This window comes from Prionailurus bengalensis, chromosome B3 (assembly GCF_016509475.1).
Source record: "Prionailurus bengalensis isolate Pbe53 chromosome B3, Fcat_Pben_1.1_paternal_pri, whole genome shotgun sequence".
NCBI classification, from domain to species: domain Eukaryota; kingdom Metazoa; phylum Chordata; class Mammalia; order Carnivora; family Felidae; genus Prionailurus; species Prionailurus bengalensis.
In genome coordinates, this window is record NC_057355.1 from 74,118,984 (window position 1) to 74,144,984 (window position 26,001).

General features: G+C 42.3%; 1 protein-coding gene across 17 annotated transcripts in view; it reads right to left on the bottom strand.

Moving 5' to 3' along the window:
• Positions 1–26,001, bottom strand: part of ACIN1 (apoptotic chromatin condensation inducer 1) — a 34,099-nt gene that overhangs the window by 5,782 nt on the left and 2,316 nt on the right. For 5 of the 17 annotated variants that reach the window (XM_043555788.1, XM_043555785.1, XM_043555787.1 and 2 more), the window contains exons 3-10: positions 24,338–24,449; positions 23,805–23,924; positions 15,642–15,730; positions 12,896–14,155; positions 12,179–12,394; positions 11,563–11,678; positions 3,800–3,941; positions 343–385 (exon numbers count right to left, since the gene is read on the bottom strand). In XM_043555788.1, the coding sequence (XP_043411723.1) occupies positions 343–385; positions 3,800–3,941; positions 11,563–11,678; positions 12,179–12,394; positions 12,896–14,155; positions 15,642–15,730; positions 23,805–23,924; positions 24,338–24,449 (2,098 nt within the window). Of the gene's footprint in view, positions 1–342; positions 386–3,799; positions 3,942–5,746; positions 6,028–11,562; positions 11,679–12,178; positions 12,395–12,895; positions 14,156–15,641; positions 15,731–23,804; positions 23,925–24,337; positions 24,450–26,001 lie in introns of those variants that run through there. The other 12 variants (XM_043555789.1, XM_043555792.1, XM_043555790.1 and 9 more) reach the window with 4 other exon arrangements.

A 26,001-nucleotide genomic window follows, 5' to 3' on the forward strand; every position in this document is an offset into this window, starting at 1 on the left:
ATAAACTGATAAGCATTATACGGGAATCCCTCAAACCTACTCCTGGTTCTGAGGGTTCAGATACCTGGACAAGGAAATGCATGTAGGGCTAAACAGGAAATGGTGAGACACCTCGCAGTGTGTCTCATTAGTTAAGAAAGAAATGTGACCTAGGAAAAATGACAGGGATTGTCTGAAGTTTTGAATTACAAAATGGCCAAGATGGAAATCTGCTGGGTACAGGGAGTGGGATGGGAAGAGGTGACCCAAGAATGCCATGGAGAAAGAATGGGTACCTATTTCTCTATAAACTCATTTTATGGTTACTTTTGACCTTTATCAGGGATTTGGGGCTAGACTTACAGACAACGGAGATCTTCCTCTTGAATGATTTGGGCAGCGAGCTCTGTATAGAGAAGAAAAGGGGGAAAAAAAAAGAGAAAGAGACACACCCCACAGAGAGGGGGGAAGGAGGTTAGATGGGGCAGTCTTAGCATAGGCTCCAAAGACACAGAGAGAGAGAGACACAGAGACAGACAGAGACCAAAACAGAAGCGGCAAACGGCAAAAACGAAGCAGAATCAATGCAAGTTAGAGAAAAAAATAAAATCAAACATCACAGCAGGGAAAAGTCATCTAGTCCATACCACACCTGTGTATTAGCTTAACCAGAAATAAGCTGGAAGAGGAATTGAGGAGCCTCCCAGCCCTTTAAAGGCATTGGTCATGCCCTCTTCCATGGTCTCTAGGGGTCAAGAGGACACCAAGCCCAATAAGGTATGCCCAGAACTGGGTCATCTAGTCCTCTCAGAAAACATGAGGAAACAAGGAAAACCACCTTTGGAATAACTGTCCAGCCTGACACCCACTGACACTGGCAGTGAGTCACTTGGACAGCAGACTGTTAAGACTGTCCGCACCCCTACAGGGCAGCACCAGACCCACTGGAGATGAGGCTCCCTAGTCAACTGCCAGCAGAAAGAATTTAAAGGTGCCTTTGGTACAGAAAGGTTTTTATGATGGGCAGATTGTCCCCAGGGAGCCTCAGACTTTCTAACCACTGTACAGAGCTCTAGCAGAGCCTTCCTGGTTCCTTTCAACCGGGGCTTAAGGCTTAGGGGCTCTGCCAAGGACTAGAAACTCCCAAACCTGCTTTGGAGCAAATTTCTACCCGAAACATTCAGTGGGAAAAAGACTATGGACAGAGCAAAAAGAGGAAGAGAGAGAAAAGGGGATTAGAGCATTTTGAGATTTCAGTGCTTATTTCTGGAAAAACTAAGACCTACCACCCTTCTAAAGGGTAGGGCAGGACCCTCTTGATGAAATCCCCTTTCCCCATCCACCCCCCAGCCCCGTTTGTGTCGTCTAACCAAGTCTCCTTGGTCTCCGTTAAGGGCCAGCCTGACCCCTAGCCGGGCCGCTCTCGATGGGTAAGTTAGTGAGAAAAAAAAAAAAAAAAAAAAAAAAAAGAGGTCTTAATTAAAACAGGAAAAACATGAACCAAATAAATAAATCCAATAAAGAAATCAGAAAAATAAAGAAAAAGAAAATAATTAAAATAAAATATTAAATAAAAAGAAGAAGAAAATAAAGAAGAAAATAACTAGGAATATGACAAATGTTCCAGGTACCATCTCACACCTGGGATCTTCAGTTCAGCCAATCGCACCTCACTGTGTACTGTATCTAGTCAACCGCCGGTCCAATCAGAATGAGCCCTCCCTGCTAGGCGCTGTGCAATTGGTGGGGGGTTGGGTTGGCAAAAAAGGTGGGCGCACGGCGTGGTGGTCAGCACGGCACTGCCAGAGTCCTCCCAGGGGCGCAGGGGGGGCGGGAGGAAAACGTGTGGGGGGACGCTGCCCAGTTTCCATGATGTCAAGACAGTTCACTGGTGGTGGCCAGGCTCAGCGAGGGGTACGGGGGGAAAGGGGGCAGAGACATCAGTCCCAGCCCTGTAGGGGCATCATCTTGCAGTCCCTGACGAGATGGCCTGTGAGTAGCAGGAATAGTCCTGGCCTTTTATCGTGACAGGCAGGCAGGACCCTATGTCCACCAGTGGCAAGATGCGGCAATACCACCACCCAACACTTGGAATCCAGGTGATGACTCCAGAGTCCCTTTCTCCTCTGCCTGTAAATGGGGAGGGGGTCCTCTCACCGAGTGGGATCATGGAGCCTCTGATGAAGGCAGGCTGGGGGTAGTAGGTGGACAGCCCCAGGACCTGGCACACATTCAGCAGCAAGGTCAGAATACTTTTCTTCTGAGAGTTGTGTGTGGCATCTCCTCAGGGACTCCAGCTGAGACAGTGGTTCCAGTCAGGTGGATGGATGAGGCCCTGCCTCCAGGGATGGAGGAGAAGCCGGAGCAACCAACATGCTGCCCTTCACCATGGACAACAGGGACCAAAGGAAAGTCCTTCTGATGAGCAAGTGGTGATACATGGCTGGGCTGTCATCAGCATTAAATCCCTGGGCTCAAACCCTAGACTTCTCTGCAGGGTTCCTAGTCGTCACAGCTTAAGCCGAGAGCCTCCACTTGGAATTTTACAGCATGGCACTGTGATCACAAACATTGACTCTTTAGGAGGTCTTGGTGCCCTAGATGGGGATCCCAACAGTCTGCAGCAAACAAGGCAACCCACAGTCCTCAAAAGGGTTAAGGGCATGTGGGCAGGCGCCCCAGCACTGACACAAGCTCTTCTTGGGGTGTCCCAAATAGGGAGATGATGCAAGTCCACCCCTTTCCAAATGTTTTTTGCTTTCTCAATACAAGTCTCTCCAGAACAGTGCTCTTCTTGGCCCCCTGATGTAAGCAAGGCAGGGAGGCAAAAGGGGGCCCATCACAGGATCCCATATACATGCCCCCCTCTGGCCAAGACACCTGGATAGCAGACTCGGCTCTGATTGGGCAGCTCAGTAGCAGCGGGTGGGTCCAGAGGAAGAGGCGGCATCAGCGATTGGCCAGTTGGGCAGGGTTTTATTTTACGGGCGGATTACCGTACATGAGGTACTTGGACAAAGTTTTACGGGGAAGAAGGACCTTGTAATAAATAATATTCTGCACATCAAATCACTTTCACCGGCCCCCACCCCCGCAACACACACCAAAGAAAGGCTACACACACGACAGTCCCTCCCATCCTGTTAACCCACTCCCAAACCCAGCTAACTCCTTCTCTATTACTTTAAGAGCCAAGAAGACTTCGCTGGCTCTGATGGGGGGAACCCCCTGAATTGGGTGCAGGACACAAGATAATATATATGCCAAAAAAAGGAAGTAGAGGGGTCAGAGAAATGGAGAAGGGGCCTCCGGGCTCACCCAAGTGCTGGCTTAAGTAGCTAGATCTCTGCAATATGACCACTAGAGGGCAGAGGAGGAACAAAAATTCCTCAGCATGGCTGGTCAGCTGAGAACCACCACAGCCCACTAGATGGCGTTGAACTCCCACAGGCTTTTAAAAAGGAGGGAAAGCTAACAGTTACTACAGGGAGAAGCTTGAGAGGGTAGCAGGGAAAGCTGGGCCTGGGTCTTAGATAAAGGGCCATTAATTGACGCTTCCTTTCGTTACAAACTTCCAACAGTCTGCACTACACTACTTCCCCAACAGGGAAAGGGGAACCAATGAGCCCTGTCCCCATCACAAGGGGTCTCCCTTGCTAAACCAGCGAATTCTCCCTTGGCCCTTATCCTGATCCAAGTCTGTCTAGTCCCTTCTTTTTAAAGCTATCCCACTGTGTTAAGAGGGATCATCAAAGTGGTCTACTCTCTCCCCTAGGCCCGTTCCTGCCCGCCCACCCCAACAGGTGGCTTGGAAATTTACCTCTTTCTTCTCCTCATCTTCGGCACTGCCCTCTGGGCGGTCATCATTGCTGACTTGGTCTGCAATAGGCACGGGGGGTTCTGGAACCTCATTTTCAGGTCTGTTTTCACTTGTGTCCATGGTCACTTCCTCCTTCTCCTCACTGACAGTATGGGGAGAGGTACGGAGGGAAGGGCAGGAAAGAACCAAGGGGAAGAGAGAGCAAGACGTTAGGTTTTGGGTCAGGAAACCCCCATGCCTCATCACTTGGGTGGGGTTGGGAGGGCTGCTTTTCAGATCAGACTAGAGACCATGCCCCCACAGGAAAAGTGAGAAACTGTTTTCTTTGGGAAAAGAGCACAGATTGTAGCATCCACATCCACTCACTGCTGAGATAGGATAAAGGTGTGATGAGTGAGGTCAGGACTCCCAACTGTTTTTAGGTAATTCACCAGAGTACTCTTATATGGAAAGGAGTAACATCCCTCTCTGAAACAGTCCCTCAAAAGTCATTGTGATTTGCCCACAATCCTGTGGCCTCCCTATCCCCTGGCCACAGGCATCTTTAACAAAATTGCATGAGAAATTAAAGGAAGCTTGACTGCTTAAAAACACGAGAAAGAACGTCCGTGGCTGTGGCAAATGATTCCAACCTTGTGTTTATTATAATCAACTGCTTAATAAAACCTACTGACCCACAGGATCTGGAAACATCAGGAATGGAGAAATGTGGGGGAGGGGGCTGCAGGGAAAGCAGGGCTGATGAAGGTTCAAGCTTCAACAAGGACCCTCTGTCATCCAAAAAGAAAAAGCTACAATTGCTGGAGTTTGAAAGCTCAGAGAAGAATCAGGCCACTTTTACCTGCTCAGAGGTGTAGGAATTGTTCTTATATTCGGCTTTCGCCCAGTTTCTCCCACTCCCTCATTCCAACTTCCAAGAGATAAAGAGAGCAGGCCTCCTAGTCAAGACACACCCTCCCCCCACACCATGTATCGCCCCCCCAATATTGAATCCCCCTACGCCCACTCTGAATCACACAAGTTAGCTCCCATTTCAGGCAATGAATCCCAGAGATTCACTTCAGATAAACTATCTTTCCATCCCCTTTTTCTGTTTTCATCCCTAACTTCTATCTCTAACCTCACCCCCACTACCACCAAACACTGGGGTTCCCAGTGTTTGGGTTCCCCCAAATTAAGATGAGCAGGAGCCTAAGACTCAGGAGAGGGCAAACCAAGCCCCCCACCGATAACCACCACCAGAAAATTCAGCATTCCCAACGGGCTGACTGACACTCAGAGGTCAGAACAGCCTCCCCAGAGCAGGCAGGGAGGGATGCATGGGAAGGGGGAGGGGAAAATCGGAACTGTGCCCCCAGCTAACCGGCCCCCACAGAAACACGCGATTCAACTGCCTAAATCTAAAGAAAAGACTTATCCCAAAAATACCTATTTCCCACACGGAGAGGGCAAGTTGGGCCAATTAGAAATCAGGCAGGAAGGACAAAGAGGGAAAGCAGAGTGATTGAAAACAAACCAAAACGAAAGACGGAATGAAAGCCATGGGGAAGAGAAGGAAGATGAGGTGGGCTAAAGTGGTGGGGTAAAGGGATACATGGAAATGTGAGGCTCTCACCCTTCTTTGCTTTCTGATAACATGATTTTTTTTCTCCCCCTGGAAGTGCTGTTTATCCCTTTCTGGAATGGAAGAAATAACAAAAACCAAAGAAAAAAAATCCTAAAAAATTATAAAAAAAAAAAAACACAACCAAAAAACCACAACACCTTCCTTGTCCCAAGAGCCCACCACCTCCTCCCCAGCCACCCGATCCAGAGAGAGAAAATCGAGATGCAGCAACTGGGGATCCAAAAAATGGTAAATGGAAGGGGAGGTGGTGGTGGTGGTGGTGGTGGTGAGGGGAGGCTAAAATAGATCTGGCTTTTAAGAGATAAGCGTTAAGTCCTCACGGCAAACCCCGAGTTCGGCTGGATTGGTCTCTCTGGAGAAGGAGGAGGAAGAGGGCCAGGCTGCTGGTAGTGGCTGGCTCTATTGTATTGGCGGAGCGGCGGCGATCAGCCGGAGACATGCAGGGGAGCCATCTTGCCACTTACCCAGCAGCCCGTGTGTGCGGATGGGGGAGGGCCCTGCTGCAGCAGGGGAGGGGAAAGAAAAAAGGGAGGGCGCTGAGTGAGCAAGGTTCTTATCCTCTGGCAGGCCACAGGGAGCTCACTGCTGGCTCAATAGGCCTGGCCTTTTTCCTTCTTTTCTCAGGTTACAACAGCTACCCAGGCCTATCCCCACAGGGAGAGGGTGCGCTCTCCTTGTCTTCCCAGGGGGAGGAGGAGGGGGCTGGGTGGAGAGGGCATACAAAGTTACAGTGGCTTGCTTGGAAGATTCCAGAGAATAGATGGAAGGGAAACAGCAGAGCTGGGAGTGAAAAATGATTAAAGGAAGACAACAAAGCCAAAGTTGAAAGAGACGCAGAATGGAGGGTCCTGAGCAATTTTTTATGTGTCTACCTCCCCCCCCATCCTAGAAGCCAGTCAGCTGTTCATGGCAGGGAGGTGGGATGAGAACTGGCACTATCCAATCACTATAGCAGCTAGCTAGCTGCTCACCCCAAGCAATGACCACGTGTTATTACTCCAACCTGTCCTTTCTCTAGGGATGGTGGGAGGAGTGGATAGCAGAGATAGTTCCTTTTTGAGTTACCAGTAGAGAGGGGGAGAGGTGTCTCTAAAGAGATGACAGACAACTTTGTTTCAAAGAGTCTTTAATAAGGTCACCCTTCCCCGGGGTCCACTGGAGCCAGAAAGGAAAAGGATAAACAGGGCAAGGGGGACCTTGGGTAGCTGTAGCACGAAGGCCACATTTTGGAGCAAGGACTCCAAGGTGAAGGCTTGAAGTAGATGAGAAACTGAAGACAGCAGTTACCTGGGGCAGGGGTGGGGGGATATCTGTTGGGCCGAAAGCGTTTAGGAACTAAACAGAAACTATTAATCATGGGCATCTTCACCAGACTACATGTGAAATAGGAAGCTGACTCTAACCATTCAAACAAAGCACTCAGGAGATGTTAAAAAACACTGCTTTGTTGAATGCAAAGGTGCTCCTTTTGTGTCCTAGTGGCAGCAGAGGTTTAACACTAAGACAAGCTCCTGGGTACTTAACCAAAAGCTTGGTATTATCTCATCTGTAATACCAGAGCTTTTAGCTAGGAATAAAACTTACTCCCCAATGCTTAAAATCTCATACATGCCAACCACATGCTAAAGCGGTCATGTTTACACATTACACATTTCCTTTCACTTAGTGGTCCTTGTCTGCCCAGTAAGACTGAGAGCTCTGCAGTCAAACTGGCTAGGGCCTAGTCATGGCCTGCCCCAGCTCCCATACAAGTTCTGTGATTTTGGGCAAATCTCTGATTCTGTGTATCTCTTTCTTAATCTGTAAAGTGGGGATAACAATAATACCTATCTCATGGAAGTGTGATGAGTTCGCCCTTAAGAGCCTGGCTTGGATGACTTTTGACTCCAAGTCAAGGTAAAGATATACATAAACACATGTACATTTAATAGGTCATTATCTCATTTGATGCCACCTATGGAACTTTTTCTGAGTTTTCTCAAAGAGTAGACTGCTTTTTCTCTGACGTGAAGGTATTCGGTAGTTGGTCTGACAGGTTTTCAGCAAAGACCTCATCACTCTGTATAATAACCGCTGGTTGACTTGCCCCTCACCTCCACCTTGCAGGGTTCCTCAAGGTCAGGGGCTACATCCCTAGCCCAGGGCCTAACACAAAGAAATGCTCCATAAATATTTAAGACTGTCACTGGGGGTACCAGGAGGACATTTTAATAATTGCTTGCTGAGTGGCACCTGGGTGGCTCAGTCAGTTAAGCATCTAACTCCTGATTTCGGCTCAGGTCATGTTATCACGGTTCAGAGTTCAAGCCCCATGTTGGGCTCTGCGCTAGCAGCAAGGACAACTGCTTGGGATTCTTTCTCTCTCTGCCCCTCCCCCACCCCCCCCAAATAAGAAAATAAACATTAAAAAAAAAAATCATTGCTTGCTGAACTAAAAGTTTTCTTCCTCTTTTTTTTTAAAGCTCTATGCCCAACGTGGGGCTCAAATTCTTGACTCCAGATCAAGAGTCACACCCTCTACTGACTGAGCCAGACAAGCACCCCTAAGTTTTCTTCTTAAAAATTATTGTAGATGGAATTCCTACAGAAAACGTTACCTCACGAAGAATGTTAGCTTCCAACATCCTCAGATAAATGTTCCCTGTCCATCAAATGTCCTAAAATAGTTTGGGCTGCCAATATGCCTCTCCAGAAGTGGCTTCCTTGCAGGAAGAATATTTCTTTCTTGGAAATTCTATCTCGTTTTTTCAAGAATAAGAATTTTACCATGTTATCCTTGGCTTTCTTAAGACACAGTGAGTTTGTGCCATCTATTTCCCCACAAAAAACTCTGTGGAATCCAAGATTCCCAAGACTTTATTTTCATAAAAAAAGATGAATCCTTCGAATTGCCCCCCAAAGGGGCTCAATCTACTTGCAGGCCCAGTCCCAAAACCTTGTTAGCTACTTGTCAGAGCCCCATGCAGCTTTTCTTTGTAGCCCCTTTTAGACAAAAAGCATCCAGGCATCTCCCTTCCCACATCAAGTTCTTGCACAAATATTTCTGAGATCTTTGAAAAATCTGTGAAACTGCATGGGGGCTGGGGGTCGGAGATATCTATCTATAATTAAAGAGCACACAAAGCATTTGTAGGCCAGAAGAAAAGAACCGAACTACTTGGAGAATAGTAACATATTATATAGTTCATATCAAGATTCAGAGAAACTGATGGGAAAGGAAATTTCTACAGGCATACATGTCTCAATTTTAGTTACTGTAGAACATTCATGAGCTGAAGACCTGATATGAAACTTACTAAGAAATAACGGGATGTGACTACTCCCAGGCAGTGAAACTTAAATACATAATCCTGTAGGAGCATACTAGTTCCAAGATAACCAAGAACAGAATGATTTGGGGAATTATGTCTTTAGATCCTCATTTCTCAGTGAGCGAACGCTATTGAGAATAATACATTTTACTTTTTAAAATTATGCATCATTTGCATACTGGCACTGTAGGTCCCCTGGAGAGTAACCATTACGCTGTCATACTGGCTTAAAGGACCATTTCCTTCCTTCATACTCAGGCAAGCCAAAAGTCCAAAACTGCTATTGCCTGCAAGGGTTGTGTCCTCAGGAAGGTTGTATTCAGAAAAATTCAAGTTTGAATTAACTACTGCTGGATGATACAGCTGCCCACACGAAAGTTCTTATTTCCCCTCTATTTTTTTAATGTAAAAGAGAGTAGCATTATTTTCTGCTGTCTGAGGACATTTTTGTTATATCCATAGCAGGCAAAGATTGGATTTTGGAACATAGCCCAACTGAAATAGGACTGAGGGCTCACAAATTACTATTCCAAGCAATGACAAGATACCTTACCTCATAAATTTAGAATTCCTCAGGACACAATCAGAATAGATTTAACAAAGCACAGAAAAAGTTAGGCAATTTCTTCCAGGTGCTGAGAGGTCCATGAAGTCTTTTTTTTTTTTTTTTTTTTAACACTTTACTGAATCAACAGGCCCTAGCTCTCTTGTTGAGACACACTGGAAAACCAAGGTTAAGCCACAAATAGTCTTTTCCATTTAGCACTGCTGATCCCACTTTTAAAATTGGCCAGGGGCCCCAGTGGTCAGCAGGCTGAACACTAGGACTCTAGAGGGGTGAAGGACTAGGAGGAGTGTTGTGATTCGGTTGAGCCTCCAGAAATGTAGGCAAACTTTTCTTAAAGATTCATTTATCAAATCCAATGCCAGAATAGCCTACAGGTTTTGGCCGTTGGGCATGTCTTTTTATTAGGCTGCTGAACAGACCATCTGGAAGACAGGCAGAGGGAAAGTAAGTAAAGGGGATGTGTGTGAGTTACTCCTGAGGCCAGATTGCATTTCTAATCTATAGGCTGCTCCACTGAAGCTTGCCTAGGCAACAATGGACAATCTCAGTATTTGCCCAAGGTGCCACTTGCCTATCACCTTGTTGGAATCAATATAACTAGATTGCTTGCCTCAGTTGTAAAATGAAAGATCAAAGCCACCTTTATGTGGGGAGAAAAACTCCAAGCTTCACTTGTCCCAGGCTTACATGCAAAAGTACAGAAATAAAGATGTTTCAAAATGGCATCAAGTGCCGTTTTGTAGCCAGGATCTCACAGACCAACTGAATATTAGGGCAAACAAAACCTTTTCAGAAAATTACTTGCCTCTCAAGGTGCATAGGAGGCAGTTCCTCAGGCCCAATTAGTAGCAAGTTGTCAACACCTACTTTGAAACTGCCATTACACAAAGGACATGCTGTACCCCCCCCATGGGATGGGGTAGAGGAGGGCAGGTATTATCTCTGCTTGATGGATATGGAAGGGAAGCTGTCACCCCATTTCCTCATCGATGGTGTAGCTGGGGAATCCTGAACACCTTCCAGAATCCGCTGGGTTTTCACTTTATGGTCCTAGAAGAAAAACCCCTCTCCAAAGGATAATGTACCCATCCCCAAAGGGAAAAACAAAAACTTTTCAAAGTCGAGTGAACTTTTGACATTCAAACCAAAAAATGGCCACAAGATGGCAGCAGAGGCAAGACCATTAGACTGAACAGCAGCAAGGGTATATCCCAAGGCAAAAACTATACAGATAAAGAGTACGAAACTAGTATTAAAGTCATAAGGAAATGAGGTAATCAATCGCCTGCCCACCACCCTCCAAAATCTGAGGCAAGATAGTCCGAAACTCTCATAAGAGAGTAAATTATTAGACTTTTACATAAAAGGGAAAATCATACTGATAGTATTAGTGTTAAAACGACATAAAACCAACATGGAACAACTTTAGGTTAACTGTCTACACAGGATGTTCACTAAAGCAGTACAGGATTCTTGATGTCCAAAAGCTAAGCAATCTTATTTCCACAATGCTTTGCTCTTCATTTCCCATGGGACTCTGAAGCCAGGAATTTGGGTTCAAATGCTTCTTAATTTATAGTACCTAGCTCAGAATACTGAATGATATACCTGTTCTTACCTGTATTTTTCTAAAAATAAATACAAGGAATAAAAAGTTCAAATTATATAAATGGTAAAAATCAATCCAAGGGTCTTATGGGGCCCCCAAATAAACTTCTGACTTCCTTCATGTACACTTCATATTTTGCGGTATCGTATCCAGTAAAAACTACGATGGATTATGCTTAATAAAAAGACAGCTAACAACCAGGGAAAACAGCGAAAACTCAAAAGCAACCCCCCTGTGCTTTTCTCAGTAGACTTTTGATATCCTTTATTAAACTGTGTTCCCAGGTTCAGATGTAGCTGGTAAATGTGAATTAAAGATTGAGTTAAGCTGACCTGAGTCAACTCCCTCACTGTCTTGAGTTTGGAAACCAAAGTCCCTACCGCCTGTTCCTTAAAGGACCTAACTATTTTGGTCAGAGGATCCCAGAAATGGGTTTCCTTATGCTCTAACCACCACTTTTCAGACTACCTTAAGAATTCTGGTGGCAGCTCTTAATGTAACAACTGAAACCTAGACTTTGTCCAGATAAAGCTCTGCCTTCTGTTTTAAAAGGAAACTAGGACTGCGTAGTCGAAGAACCCCAGGGAGTGAAGAACTACCCCTCACTCCCAGTTCCTTGTTATACCCCAGACAAGATCGATTACTTACACAGTGTGATGAATCCTTTCTGATTCTGGTAGGTGAGAAGTCTGGGTCTCTGAGGTTTGGGGCTGTGTGGCAGCTGGTGGCTCTGCCTCTTCAGCTTCACACTTCTTTGGGCTCCCCTGTCAGGACAAACATAGCAAAACAACATAGCAACGTACTTAAATCTGCTTGGTTCCTTTTCTTTAACCTGGAGCTGGTAAAAGGCAGAGCAGGACTTACACAGTAGCAGCTCCACACTTAGCCCTATATATCTTCATTATTTTAGTTTAGAAAGTGGAATGGAATGCCACTTCAAGAATTTCTATGCCAGCAATCATTTTATTAGAATTTTTTTGAGAGAACTGAGAAAAGGCTTCCTTTGGGGCAGAAAAAAAGGAGACATTCTACAGAAGTGACTCTGGGAGCCCTAGAGATGAGAACCTTGCTGCTTAGCCTCACATAGAGCTTTCATGAACCAGGGAGCCGGAACGGAGTTCAGTGGAATCTTCCATGTATCCCCAAATATCAACGTTTCTATCGAACCTTATCCAGACCGACCTTTCAGTTTTACAGCTAACACAAAAGGGAAAATCATGCCTAATCCTCCATCTCCCACTAGGGAGGGGGCATAACAGCCTACCCGCTCAGGTTGTAACCTCTGGGTCACATGCTTTTCGGCTGGCTCAGGTTGGCTTAAACGCCTCATTCGAATAGAGGATGAGGTGGAAGTCCTCTCCTTTGGCTCAAGGACCTGCAGTTGTGGCACTGGTGGAGTTGCAACCTCCTGACCAGAAGAGGGATCTTTGGTTTCAGTGTAGCTGGTGCTGCTGTCTCTGGAGACTCCAGGGCTCAGAGACTAAAGAAATGAAGCACATAAAGCAAATTATTTTATATGATTATGTATTTAGTACATCACTGAGTTTTCCAATTTCTGCTGACTCAGTTTAATACTATAGACCCTTCTGTCTCTTATGTTTATTCCTGTTTGAGTTAGTGATCTCTTGGACTTCCTAGAGTATTTGCCAAATTATTTATTAAGTTCCAACTAAGGTGCTGAGATGCTGGGATACTAGAATACACATGTAAAAAGGCATGTCCATGTCCTCAAGTTTACAGTCTAGTGAAGAAGACGGGTAAATGATTCAACTTCAGAATCAAAGGGACTCAAAAAATGAAAAAGAACTCTAGGGATCAATGGGTTGAAAATCAGACTCAGAGATGATAGGAAAGTGACCTTGGGAGTAAAAGTAGTTTTTCCCATTCCTGCCAGGAATTATAATAGGTTCTCCTGGGGTTGAAAAACACTGGAGTACAAGATAAAAAAACATCAATGCACCCAAGATTCTCCCACACTTACTTTTCTGCTGTTGCTTGACGCTGAACGGGAACGGGAACGTGACCTGGACTCTGACGTTGATCTGGAGTCCATCTCAGATCTACCACGAGGGTTGGTGTGAGTACGTGCCCGAGATCCATCTCTCTGCTTGGATCTTGGAGATGAGTGAGATTGAGAGCCTGAGCTGTCAGGAGAGCGGGATCTTGATCTAGAACTGGAGGATGAAGAGGAGGACCGGCTTGAGGATGAGTCAGCTGACTGTTTCAATCTGTGGCTTGGGAGAAGAGTATGAGAAGCCCTTCTGCCTTCCTTCTGTTCCAAAGACAGCTGTTTCAGAGATTCCTCAGTGATCCCTTTGGCCGGTGCTAATTCCTCAATTTTTAGAGGGAGTGGCTGAGCAGATTTTTCTGACTCAGTTTCAAGACCCTTCTGGGTTGAGCATTCAGCTAGTGTGCTTTTCTGAACTAGAGGCAGGACACTCTCCTCTGGCACTTTCTCTGCTAGAGATTCTGCTTTGGTGTCTGCAAGACTGGACAAAGGAGACAGGCCTCCCACCAACTGGACAGTATGCTGAGATATTAATAGCTCCCTGGCCTCAGCATCTGTATTATGAGGAGACAGCTGAATGAGGACAGGGGGAGCTGGGCCTTCCATGGGCTCTATTTCTTCTTCACTCTGGAGTTGTGTATTAGACGGTGGAGAAGATGCTTCCTTGGTAAGTAAGGGTGGGGGAGTTTCCTCCTCACTGGCATTTTGCTCTGGTTGTAGCACAAGAGGGGCCTTCTCCAGATCTTCAGTCAGTCGAGGAGGGGAGGGGGATTTCGATTTTTCCTCGAAGCCTTTTAAAATGTTTACTTCCTTTTCTTCCTCCTCAAGAGAAGAAACTGTTTTCATCTCTTTCTCCTGCTGATGTCTGGCCATATGACTTCTTCTGGCCTCCTCCTGGGACCTTGTAACTCTCCCTCCTCTCTCTAACCCCTCCTGTTCCTGGGATCTTATGGTTTGGGATCTCTCATCTATCACCTCCTCTGGTTTTGCTTTGGGTATCTCTTCCCTCTCTTCTGTTTCCTCAAACTGTTTCAGGACTGGTACATCCCTAGATTTTTGTCCCTCATCATCTTCTTCCTCTTCCTCATCTTCCTCCTCTTCCTCCTCCTCTTCTTCTTCCTCCTCTGTTTTCAAATTTCGATCTGCTCTGACCCGCAGATTTCTGGAAGGTGCCTCTTGGTCCTCTTCCTCCTCAGCAGCCTGGCTGCACTCAGAGAGTTTAGCTGCTCTTGCCTGAAAAAAAAAAAAAAAAAAAAAAAAAAAGATAGTTATTTGTTTATTTATTTAAAGTAGGCTCCATGGCTATAGTGGGGCTCAAACTCACAACCCTGAGATTAAGAGTCACATGCTCTACCCACTAAGCCAACCAGGTGTCCCGGAAAGGAAAGATATACAATAGTTCCAAGTATATTTGCTCACTAACAACAGAGGAGAAAAAGTATCTCACAAGATATACATAGGAAGGAGAAACTCAAAGACACGTGTTTTCAGCAACATAAACAAGTGTCTCAGTAAACAAGCATGACTTATCGAGCTGTTACAGGAATCAAAATAGTGACCAAAAGGAATACAATAATGAAACTGCTACTAGTTTTTAGTTTCAAGCTTTAAAAATAAACTGAACGTCTTTGGACGCCTGGGTGGCTCAGCTGGTTAAGTGTTGGACTTCAGCTTAGGTCATGATCTCACGGTCTGTGAGTTTGAGCCCTGCGTCCAGATGTGTTGACAGCTCAGAGCCTGAAGCCTGCTTCAGGTTCTGTGATTCCCTCTCTCTCTGCCCCTCCCCTGCTCGCACTGTCTCTCTCTTAAAAATAAACAAACATTAAAAATAAATAAATAAAAATAAACTGAACATCTAGAAAGTAGCAGGGCAGGTGGGGGAACTGACGTATCATCACTTAATGTAATTATTCTTATCGTTTTGGTATATTTAATTTTTTCCCCACTATTTCTTTTCCATACTCATAATTATACCACAAATATCCTTTTGTATTCTGCTCACTTAATACTGTATCATATGGCTTTAAAATTTTTTTGTTTGTTTTAAAGATTTTAAGTAATCGCTACACCCAACATGGGGCTTGAACTCACAACCCCAAGATCAAGAGTCATATACTCTACCGACTGAAGACAGCCAGGTGCCCCTGGCTTTAAAGTTTTAATTAAATAACTGTATCTTTTCTAATAATGTATTTTAGAAATACAGACCAGCCTGTTAATTTTCACAATTAAGTTTTAATTTTTATATATTTGCTTAATTTTATATATTTGCTTCTATGCAGATTTGCTTAGAAATCTGAACACCAGAGCAGATCTAAATTAAAAAAACCAGGGTGGCTCAGTTGGTTAAGCGTCCGACTTCAGCTCAGGTCATGATCTCGCGGTCCGTGAGTTCAAGCCCCGCATCAGGCTCTGTGCTGACCGCTTAGAGCCTGGAGCCTGTTTCGGATTCTGTGTCTCCCTCTCTCTCTGACCCTCCCCCGTTCATGCTCTGTCTCTGTCTCAAAAATAAATAAATGTTAAAAAAAAAATTTTTTTTAATTAAATTAAAAAAACCAAAGCAAAAAAAAAAAAAAAAAAAAAGAGAGAGACGAGAAAGAAGATAACTACAGAAATCTAAAGAGACACCAACTCTGAAAAAGTCTGAGGAAGAGAAGGAGAAGATAGCCAAAGCAATACCCGAAGAGGTGATAGATGTTTTAAGAGGTATTTGAATTACCTGTCTGACCCTGGATGATCGTCTTTCTCCTTTCCTTGGTTTATCATCATCAGATTCACCTTTCTCTTCAGAAACAGAGGAGCTTTTTCCTATCAAACGAAAGAAAATCAAGTCAGACTCATGGCGTAAACACTTGTTCAAGGCTGCTTTCTAAAATTCAATCAATCATAGCATATGAGTGGGGCGCCTGGGGGCTCAGTTGGTTGAGCGTACAACTTCGGCTTAGGTCATGATCTCACGGTTCATGAGCGTCAGGGTCTGTGCTGACAGCTCAGAGCCTGGAGGCTGCTTCACATTCTGTGTCTCTCCCACTTCTCTCTGGCCCTCCCCTGCTCACACTCTGTCTCTCAAAAATAAATAAACATTAAAAAAAAATTTTTGTTTTAAATCATAGCATATGAGCTAGCCAATATCTATCTGTATCAATTTCTTTGACTTCTAAGCAGAAGACCATATCAAGTTCTAAGACTCAAGGTCTTATTGATAATTCCTGCTATGCTTGTCTAGAATATTTTCAGTATCTCAAAGCCGATTCACAGATTACAAATAACTCAAATAAATATATGTAAAATAACTACCTGGGGCTTCAAACTGTTTAGCAGGGATGTACAAATACAAAGTATACTTATTTCTATAAAATGTTTTGTCACCATTTTTCTGGATTGCCTGACAAACCAGTTTGTGAAACAACAATCTCATGAAATAAGTACTTAAATGAATTGTTTTCAGGCCCTAAGTTTCTAGAAATTACTTCAAGCCCTGCACAGGGCTTTAGAAATGGGCTATAAAGAGCTCAAGGTAAGATTTCTTTTTGGAAGGAAAAATAAGTTCAAGAAAACTTGAAAACCACTAGTCTAGGTCATTTCAAAAGAGCTCCATGTAAAGCTGGAAAAAATTTCATTCATATTCCACAAAGGAAGGTAATGGTACATAAATCATTTAAACAATCTGAGTCTCAATGTCTTAACTAAGAAAAAGGCAGAGATGGATCGAAAGATTTCTAAGTTCCCTACCAGGATTAAAATATTACACAGAATACAATGCAAATATCGATGAGAACCACCTTAGAAAGCAGCCTAAACATTATTCCAGATACTTAGCTAGATTGGGCTCAATTTTAATATAGTACAAAACTTAAATGATCCATAAAACCATCTCCTACACTAAAAGTATTTAAATTGGTGCAAATAAAGCAGATGGTGTGAGGTCTAATTCAGTCTTCTTATTTCTATATCCCAACAATTTGGGGCACCTGGCTGACTCAGTGGTAGAAAATGTGACTCTTGATCTCAGGGTCATGAGTTCAAACCCCACATTAGATGTGGAGCTACTTAAAAAAAATAAAATAAATATATACCAAAGAACTAAAATGAACTAGTCTTTGCTTCTGTAATTGTAAGAAGAAACAGGGGCACCTGGGTGGTTCCTCTGGTTACACATCCAACCTGCTCAGGTCATGATCTCATAGTTTGTGAGTTCGAGCCCCTAATTGGGCTCTCTGCTGTCAGTACAGAGCCCACTTCTGATCCTGTCACCCTTTCTTTCTGCCCCTTCCCTGCTTGCACTTTCAGGCTCTTTCAAAAATAAACATTAAAAAAAATACACATAAAATGAACTAGAAGACTGCACATATTTTGTAAAACTTTACTCCATCATCACTTGACTAATAAGATCTCTGAATATATACCATTTTACATCTGGGTTAGTGAATAAACACCTGCATTATGAGTATGTGGTTAGGATATATAATGACAGGCCAGACTCTCTAGCCAACATTTGAAGGATAATCTGTAGGAAATTAATAAATAATGTGATTATAATAATCAATAAGAATTTAGTAATTAACTGGCCTGAAATAGGTTAAATTACAATTTGAATAAACCAAAAGAAGATTGTTTTCCATTAATTTCAGACAAAGCTCCTTTACAAAAGTTTAAAAGAAGGAAGTATTTTTGTAGTTTAACCAAAAAAAAAAAAAAAAAAAAAAAAAGGCAGAGGCTGGGGGCAGGAGGGCTGAACAGGCAGAGCACAGAGAACTTCTACAACAGTGAAAATACTCTATATGATACTGGAGTGATGGGTACATATTATACATCAATCCAAACCCACAAAATGTGCAACTTAAGAGTGAACTCTAAGGTAAACTATGGATCTTGGGTGATTATGACTTGTCAATGTAGGTTCATCAATTTTAAGAAATGTACCACAATGATGGGGTATGTGGATAACAGGAGAGACTACGCATGGGTGGGAACAGAAGGCATACAGGAAATCTCTATACCATCCTCTTAATTTTGCCCTGAACCTAAAATTGCTCTAAAAAAAAATAATGTCTTGGGGCATCTGGGTAGTTTAGTTAAAGCATCCGAATCTTGATCTCAGCTCAGGTCTTGATCTCAGGGTTGTGGGTTCAAACTCCACGTTGGGCTCCAACCCCATGTTGGGTTCCACGCACAGCATGAAGCCTACTTAAAAAATAAAAAATAATTCAAAAATAATGTCTTAGGAGGCACCTGGCTTGCTCAGTTGGTAAAGCATGCAACTCTTAATCTTAGGGTTTTGAGTTTGAGCCCCTTGTTCAGTGTAGAGATTATTTAAAAATAAAAATCTCAGGGGCACTTGGGTGGTGGCTCTGTCAGTTAAGTGTCTGACTCTTGATTTCAGCTCAGGTCATGATCTCACAGTTCTTGAGATCAAGCCCCATGCTGGACTCTACACTGACAGCAAGAAGCCTGCTTGGGATTCCCTCTCTCCTTCTTTCTCTCTCTGTCCCTCTCCCACTCTCTCACTCTCTCAGAATAAATAAGTAAGCTTAAAAAAAACATGCAGGGGCACCTGGGTGGCTCAGTTGGTTAAGTGTCTGACTTTGGCTCAGGTCATGAGCTCCTGCCCATGCTCTGTCTCTCTCAAAGGTGAATAAACACTTAAAAAAAAAAATCATCCAGATGCTCAAAAAAAAAAAAGAAAAAAAAAAGTTAACCAGGTCAGAGGTAACGTAAAGATTTGAATTTTGTAGACATTTTAAGCTTATACACAAAGAAAAGATGGGGAAAATTATACATCAAAATATCAGCTGAGGTTTTTTTAGTGTGTAGGACTATGGATGATTTAAAAACTTGTTTTCTCGGGGCGCCTGGGTGACTCAGTCAGTTAAGCATCCGACTTCGGCTCGGGTCATGATCTCACGGTTCGTGGGTTCAAGCCCTGTGTTGGGCTCAGTGCTGACAGCTCAGAGGCTGGAGCCTGCTTCAGATTCTGTGTCTTCCTCTCTCTCTGCCTCTCCCTTGCTCATGCTCTCTCTCCTTCTCTCTCCCAAAAATAAAATAAAAACATAAAAAAAATTAAAAACTTGTTTTCTCCAGTTTTTCCAAATTTTCTTTAATAAATACATACTTTTGTAATAAAACAACAAATATTATTATAACTTTTTTTTAGATGTTTATTTTTGAGAGAGAGAGTCACAGTGCGAGCAGGGGAGGGACAGAAACAGAGGGAGACACAGAATCTGAAGTAGGATCCAGGCTCTGAGCTGTTAGCACAGAGCCCGATGGAGGGCTCGAACTCATGAACCATGAAATCATGACCTGAGCCGAAGCTGGACGCTTAATCGACTGAGCCACCCAGGTGCCCTGAAAATAAATATTATTAAAAAGATAAAATCCTATCCTCTGGAAGAAAAAAAATACTCCCCAAATCCTATAAATAGCTAAAATTCATAGGCCTAGCCATCCCAAGTATTCGTTTTTATCACTGCAAGTTCTGAGAAACATTCTCCGTTTTCTTTTCAATTCATAAACAGAAATTATATGCACATATTTAAAGCCATACTAAAATGCTTTGTGGTGAAAAACAGGCTTTCAGTAAACACACATATGCTCTGAATAAACAAATGTGATTTTAAGGGGTGGGAAAAAGGCATGTTTTATAAAGCTGGCCAGATTAATGTGTTATACAGGTCAAAGAGTTCTAGAGTTGTGATTTTAAAATTTATGTACAAGCAAAGAGCCTTTTTCTCTACCTATTGAAAGTTGAGTGCTATTTATAACTTGGATCATAATGTTGTCCGGATGCTGTAAAACTACAGTGATAGGATTCTAAATGTTAACCCTCTGGAAGCACTTGATTCATCAAAGAGACATGGGCCATTCAGAAAGTTTTGGTCATGACTGTTTAGCAAAAAAAGTGACAACTTGGAGGGGACCCTCAGACATAAAATAGGAACTCAATAAGCAATACAAAATATAAAGAAAAAAATAAATAAAGAAATCAGGAATCACTTTCTAGCTCTTAGTAAGGAGCTGATCTGATGCAGACAAGCTTCTGGGAAAGGTGACATCTTCTATGATGGGCACAAGATGTCTTAACGTAAGTGTCTTAAGCCAGATGTTAACAGTATGTGTAGAAACTGAGTACCTTTAGCAAAGGATGGAGCCAATGTATTTTAGGAGTTGAAAAGCAAGTCAGAGTAAATGTAAGATTTCTAAGATTCCAAAGCCAGAAGCCTTCAGGAGAAAGTGTAAGGTGGCTGCTAGACAGTGGAGAAGTGAAGAATGTTTAAGGTCCACATAGGAAAGCAGTTTCTTCATTCTAGAAGATAAATCCATGGGCAGGACTGGCAGGACCCAAGTAAGGTAGTTAGAGATCACGTCAAAGCCTGTGTACAAAGGGTATCCTTGGGTATGAATGAGAAGCAGGAATTAAGAGAAGAGAACTGGCAATGATGCCAAACCTAAATCTGACTGATGGCAGCTGAGTAAGTAACTTAACTAGCGTTTCTCTAGAATCTCAGCTTTCAGATTTAAGACAAGAAAAAGGAACGAGGACTGTATGCCCTATAAGCAAAAGGTTAGTTAAGATTTCCTAGAGCTATACCTTTGTTAAAGAACCTGTATTCTGATATCCACTTTTAAATGTTTTTGTATTTTCCTAGATTGGACTCTTTTTGAAATAACTAATGGTGGCAATAAGAATTTCTGTATACCCAATCATGACCTAGAGGTGAGTCCAGACAACTTCTGACTATGGACTCCCCACACCTCAGAAAAATCTGAAGAAAGTGGTAGAAAGAGAAGTCAAGAAAGAAAGCTAGGAAGGATTTTATATACCAATTCTTCCCTATTTGGGAGATTGCTGGAATATAAGCCAAAGATCCTCATCAAATATAATATTGAAAAATTATTCTTTCAGTTAGTCATTCACAAATTGAGTTGATTAACAAAACTATCAGGGGACTTTTAAAAACATGTAGAATCCCAGACTCCCATTCCCTGAGACTCTTGGGGTAAGGCCCAGGAAGCCACATTCTTAAAAAAAGTAATACAAAAAAAAAAAAAAAAAAAAAAATCAGATCATCAGGTGCCACTACTGATTAGCAAAATATGTCACTAGAAACCTAAAATCAAAATCTTTAAAAAAAAAAAAATTTTTTTTTAACGTTTATTTATTTTTGAGACAGAGAGAGACACAGCATGAACGGGGGAGGGGCAGAGAGAGAGGGAGACACAGAATCGGAAGCAAGCTCCAGGCTCTGAGCCATCAGCCCAGAGCCCGACGCGGGGCTCGAACTCACGGACCGTGAGATCGTGACCTGAGCTGAAGTCAGACGCTTAACCGACTGAGCCACCCAGGGGCCCCTCAAAATCTTAATTAAAGAGAGGATTCCCAAAACATCCAAATAAGCTGGTATCTCAATAGTTTCCTGGCCTATGGCAGATTAACACAGCGAACCTTGAACGAATCTAATTTTCTGGGTAAACTCCAGGCATTACCACTGCTCCAAATACACACTGCTAGAACCCCAAACTACCACTTCGTTGAGGATCTTGCCCAAATTTTGTACGACATCTATGAGATCCATATTCTAACCAAGATCAGAGGTAGGAAGTTTATGGTAGACAGTACAATGAAGAGCACAAATGGCAATTGTTAGCTGTGCTCTACAATTTACTTCAGTTATCTCTTCTAATTTATTTGCTTTTGAAACCTTATTTGTTTCAGGATCCATTTCTTATTTTCATTTCAAATTACATTCAGAACTGAGACTCTTTTAAGAGAGTTCTTCATCAAATCATGCTCCTATTAAGAATTTTCAGTGGTTTCTCCTTACTTTAGAATAAAAAACCTCATATTCATTGAATTAACATTCAAAGACCTTTGCACTATTATCCCAATCTACCTTACAAGTTGTTTCTCTATTCTTTTTTTAATGTTTATTTCTGAGAGAGAGAAAGAGCACAAACAGGAGAGGGACAGAGACAGAGAGGGAGACACAGAATCCAAAACAGGCTCCAGGCTCTGAGCTGTCAGCACAGAGCCTGATGTGGGGCTCGAACTCAGGACAGTGAGATCATGACCTGAGCCGAAGTTGGATGCTTAACCGACTGAGCCACCTAGCCCTTCTGACTATTTTTGAATATGTAAGACCACTTCACTCTGGCTGCACTAATTCATTACTTCTCCTTTAAAAATATCATATCCAGGGGCACCTGGTGGCTGTTGGTTGAGCATCCGACTTTGGCTCAGATCATGATCTCCTGGATCTCATGAGTCTGAGCCTCATATAGGTAAAAACAAACAAACAAACAGGCAAACAAACAAACAACAAAAAAAAAAAAACCCAGAAAACAATCCACAAGCCCTGCACCAGCCTTGCTACCATCAGCCCAGAACCTGCTTTGGATCCTCTGTCCCTCTCTCTCTGCCCCTCCACCTCGACCCCCTCAAAGATAAATAAGCATACAAAAATAAAAATACCACATTCATTATTTCTATGCATTTGTTCCTTCCTAAAAATATTCTCGTTTCCTCTGAGCCAATTCAAATCCTACTTATTTCTAAGGCTCAGTTCAAATCCTACACCTTTTTCATGAAGCTCTCTCTCATCACTGTAGTCCTCAGGGAACTTTTATTCTGTATTCTTATGGTCCATGTGTTTATACTATTTATATATCACTTTAAAGCACACCATCTTCTCTTGATGGCTGTATGTGCAATTTTCCTCTCCCAAAAAGACTTTATAATGTGTTAACGCCCCCTATACTCACAGCAGAAACTTAATACTTTCTTGACTGACTTCTGAAAACACTGACAACTAATCTAGAAGAGTTTTCCCCCTTCCTTCTGGTTTTACAATTATGGGGAAAAGAGTGTTAGGAGCAAAATGGATCAACTGAGACTCTGCTACTTTTGTACTTGAGAAGAAAAGGGACCTCTAAAATAACTTATTTTTCTCTTACCGTTAAATATCTGCTAAAAAAAAAAAATCTATGTTCAGAAAGGAATTCTATATTCATCAGAAGAGGTAGTAACTTCTACATGTCCTAAAAATATTAATATGGAGTGATCACCTTCCCCATGACCACTAACATTAAAAATGATTCACAATCCTTTTAATTACAAATTGTTTTAATATATTTATTGTCCACGTCCTATATACATGTTCCCCTAAAAGTATACCGTCTTAGGTAGTTTAGAAAACAAAGGCTGTGTTTACAGGCATTTGCTTGAGATACTACGCGAAACTGGGTGCTTAATTTTTATGTGAAAAACTAATCTTGCCTGAACCCACTCTACACAGTGAGTTAGAGCTCCCTGTAATATGCTCACATGATATTCTGCACTGCCTCTGAGAGCACAGAGCACAACAGTAATAATTATGCAATAACCTGACTAATGTCTATCTCTTCACTAAACTATACATTTCATTAGGGCAGAGACTTGTCCTTGCTCTCCTATATTCCTGGTGCCCAGCATGTGCCTAGCATACAAAAGGCACTTAATGAAAATTTGTTGAATGAATTAATAAACTACAGCAGATGTCCATTGAGGGGGGTGACTGGATGGGCAACACGTAACCCATACAACTGGTGAAAAGATGACAGAGTTGTGACTCCTGTAAATTCAGAAGTAGAGGAGGTTAAAGAGGTACAGATGCGAAGAAAAATCATACTGCCTTTAAAACACTCTGAGAGGTTGTCACAACACAGAGGTGAAAGCAGACTTCAAAAAGGACATAATTCCCATGACAAACAGATGTGAAGTATCAATGTCACAGAACTGCCCTGGGACTTTAACGGAGGCTTAGCATGAAAGGAGGCGTAACTACCTCCCCCCACCAACTACGCAGGATTGACAAAACAGCGCAGTGGGGAGGGAGATACGTACTGGGTGAATGTCTGCTGAGCTCCAGCTCTGGTCTCTCCAGGCTGCTCTGAAAGTCAGGAGGCAGCAGGGAAGCCACTCCCTCAGGATGGATCATCTCGTCCTCCGACTCAGCTGAAGCTTCTGCAAAGCACAGATTGGGTCGGGGCAGGGAGGGAGTGAAGGGCTCAGCATGTGGGAATATGTAGAGGAGCGAAGGAGATCAGGCAAAGTCACGGGACACAAGAGTACATACTAAAGAGAGCACTGTACATAGAGAAAAAACTCCCTGGGATTAAGATCTACCTCATTTAAAGGGCAGCTTAATTTACTTATAATTCTTCCTGTTGGCAGGAATCCTTTTCTAACAGTCAAATTAGGTGTCTTCTTCCCTGACAAAAAGTAAATAACAACTCACTTGGCTTAACTACCAAAGCAAGTAAGTAGCAGTTTCAGCCTGACTTACTCCTGAAATTGCCTACTTAAACAGGCCTATCTATTCAGTGACAGGAATAAGAATGAAGAACTCCTTGAAAGAAGTGACAGTCTGGGCTTACCTTCAAGTTCTGCAGCTTCTCGGGCTTCACGTTCCAGACGCTGCCTAAGTAGCTCCTGCTGCTTTTCCAGATACTGCTTTATGAAACTGTTCTGGCTCATTTCCTCGCCAATCTGTGTAGAAGACATGGAAAAAGAAAGTCGAGGAAAGCAAACCAGGAAAACACAAGGAAGAAAATTCCATGGAGCAAAAGTCTACTCCTTATATTTGAACCCAAGAAAGATAATCAAAATGTTGGAAGGCCCTTTTCTAATTATGGTGAGGACCAAAATAAATAACCCTATGATTCAGAAAAGATGGCAAAAAGAGGAACTGCACATAATTTCTTATCTTGAATATTTAGTTCCCAACCAAAGAGTGATGCCCAAATTAAAATAAAAATTCCTGCAAAATTATGTTTTAATCCAAATTTTAATCTAAAATGTTATTTAAAGATAATCTAAATTTTCTTTTTAGTAATATCAAGAACTGAAAGGAAAAAATACAAGTTCCTACTAGGTCATTTTTTTGTTGATAAAAAAAGGTAAATCTCAACCTATCCAGGGATCATTTTGTTAAACAACTCCAAAATTTACATACGGTACTTAAACTATGTAAGAGATTAAGAAAAGGGATGTCTATTCATCATTTAAGCAGTTTTAACTTCCTTTTTCTTTGGGTGGGGATAAATCCTTGGTAACAACATTAAAATCCAGGAGCTTAATCCCTTTTCCCATTTTTTCCTGTAACACAGAGTCCCACATCACTCTTCTGTCACAAGTCCTTCCCAGAACCTTCTTGCTTAGCAAGTCCTACTAGAATGCCAAAAAAGGGAAAAAATCGGAATATTGTTTGTTTTTAGTCATCTTTCCTAAGCATGGTAAATGTTTATTTTCACTTAAAGTAGAGATGCATCTCTTGGTACTCAATGGACATTGATAAAGTGTAGGTTGCATTTATTAGAGAACGTACAGATTTACTGCAAAAATCCTATGTTAATAAAGCAAAGCTTCAAAGACTAAAATGCAATGAATAAATGGAATATAATCATAAACTGATTAACTCATGTAGTTTCTTACACTTATACTTAACTAAACTTCCATAAACAGACTAGATTATGACATAGCTTAATGAAGTGGTAACAAGGGACTAGGAAGGCTCTCTTGTTTTTCCATAGTATCTTGGGACTTCACCTAGTACTGGAGCTGCACAACACTGCACTAACAAAGACCTAGATTTTTCCTTTAAGTACATAACATACTATAATGAGGGGATTTTAAAAGCTGAAAAGAATCTTATGAAATTGCAGTCTAAGAATTTTATTTTTTTAAACTGTGGAATTGTTTCTTCTAAAAAAATCTTACACTGAAACTCAATATATAAGACAGATAAAAGAAGGTCGAATTTAGTTAGGTGGGGAATATGAGCACCTGCCCACTTGGGAAGAAGGTTATCTTCCCCAGAAATCCCCCAAAAGCAGGTCTACAAAACTAAAGTAGAGCAGTTATAAAACTATGGATATAGTCCAACCTTTTCTAATATTATACATAGAAATTGTGGAATCCAAGGCATCCAAAGGTTAAGTTTCTTGCCCTAAGTAACAGAGTAATTAATGATATTTACAAGTAAGTGCACAGTTAGCATTAACACTAGTAATGGTGGATGATTTCCAAAGGATTGAATTCT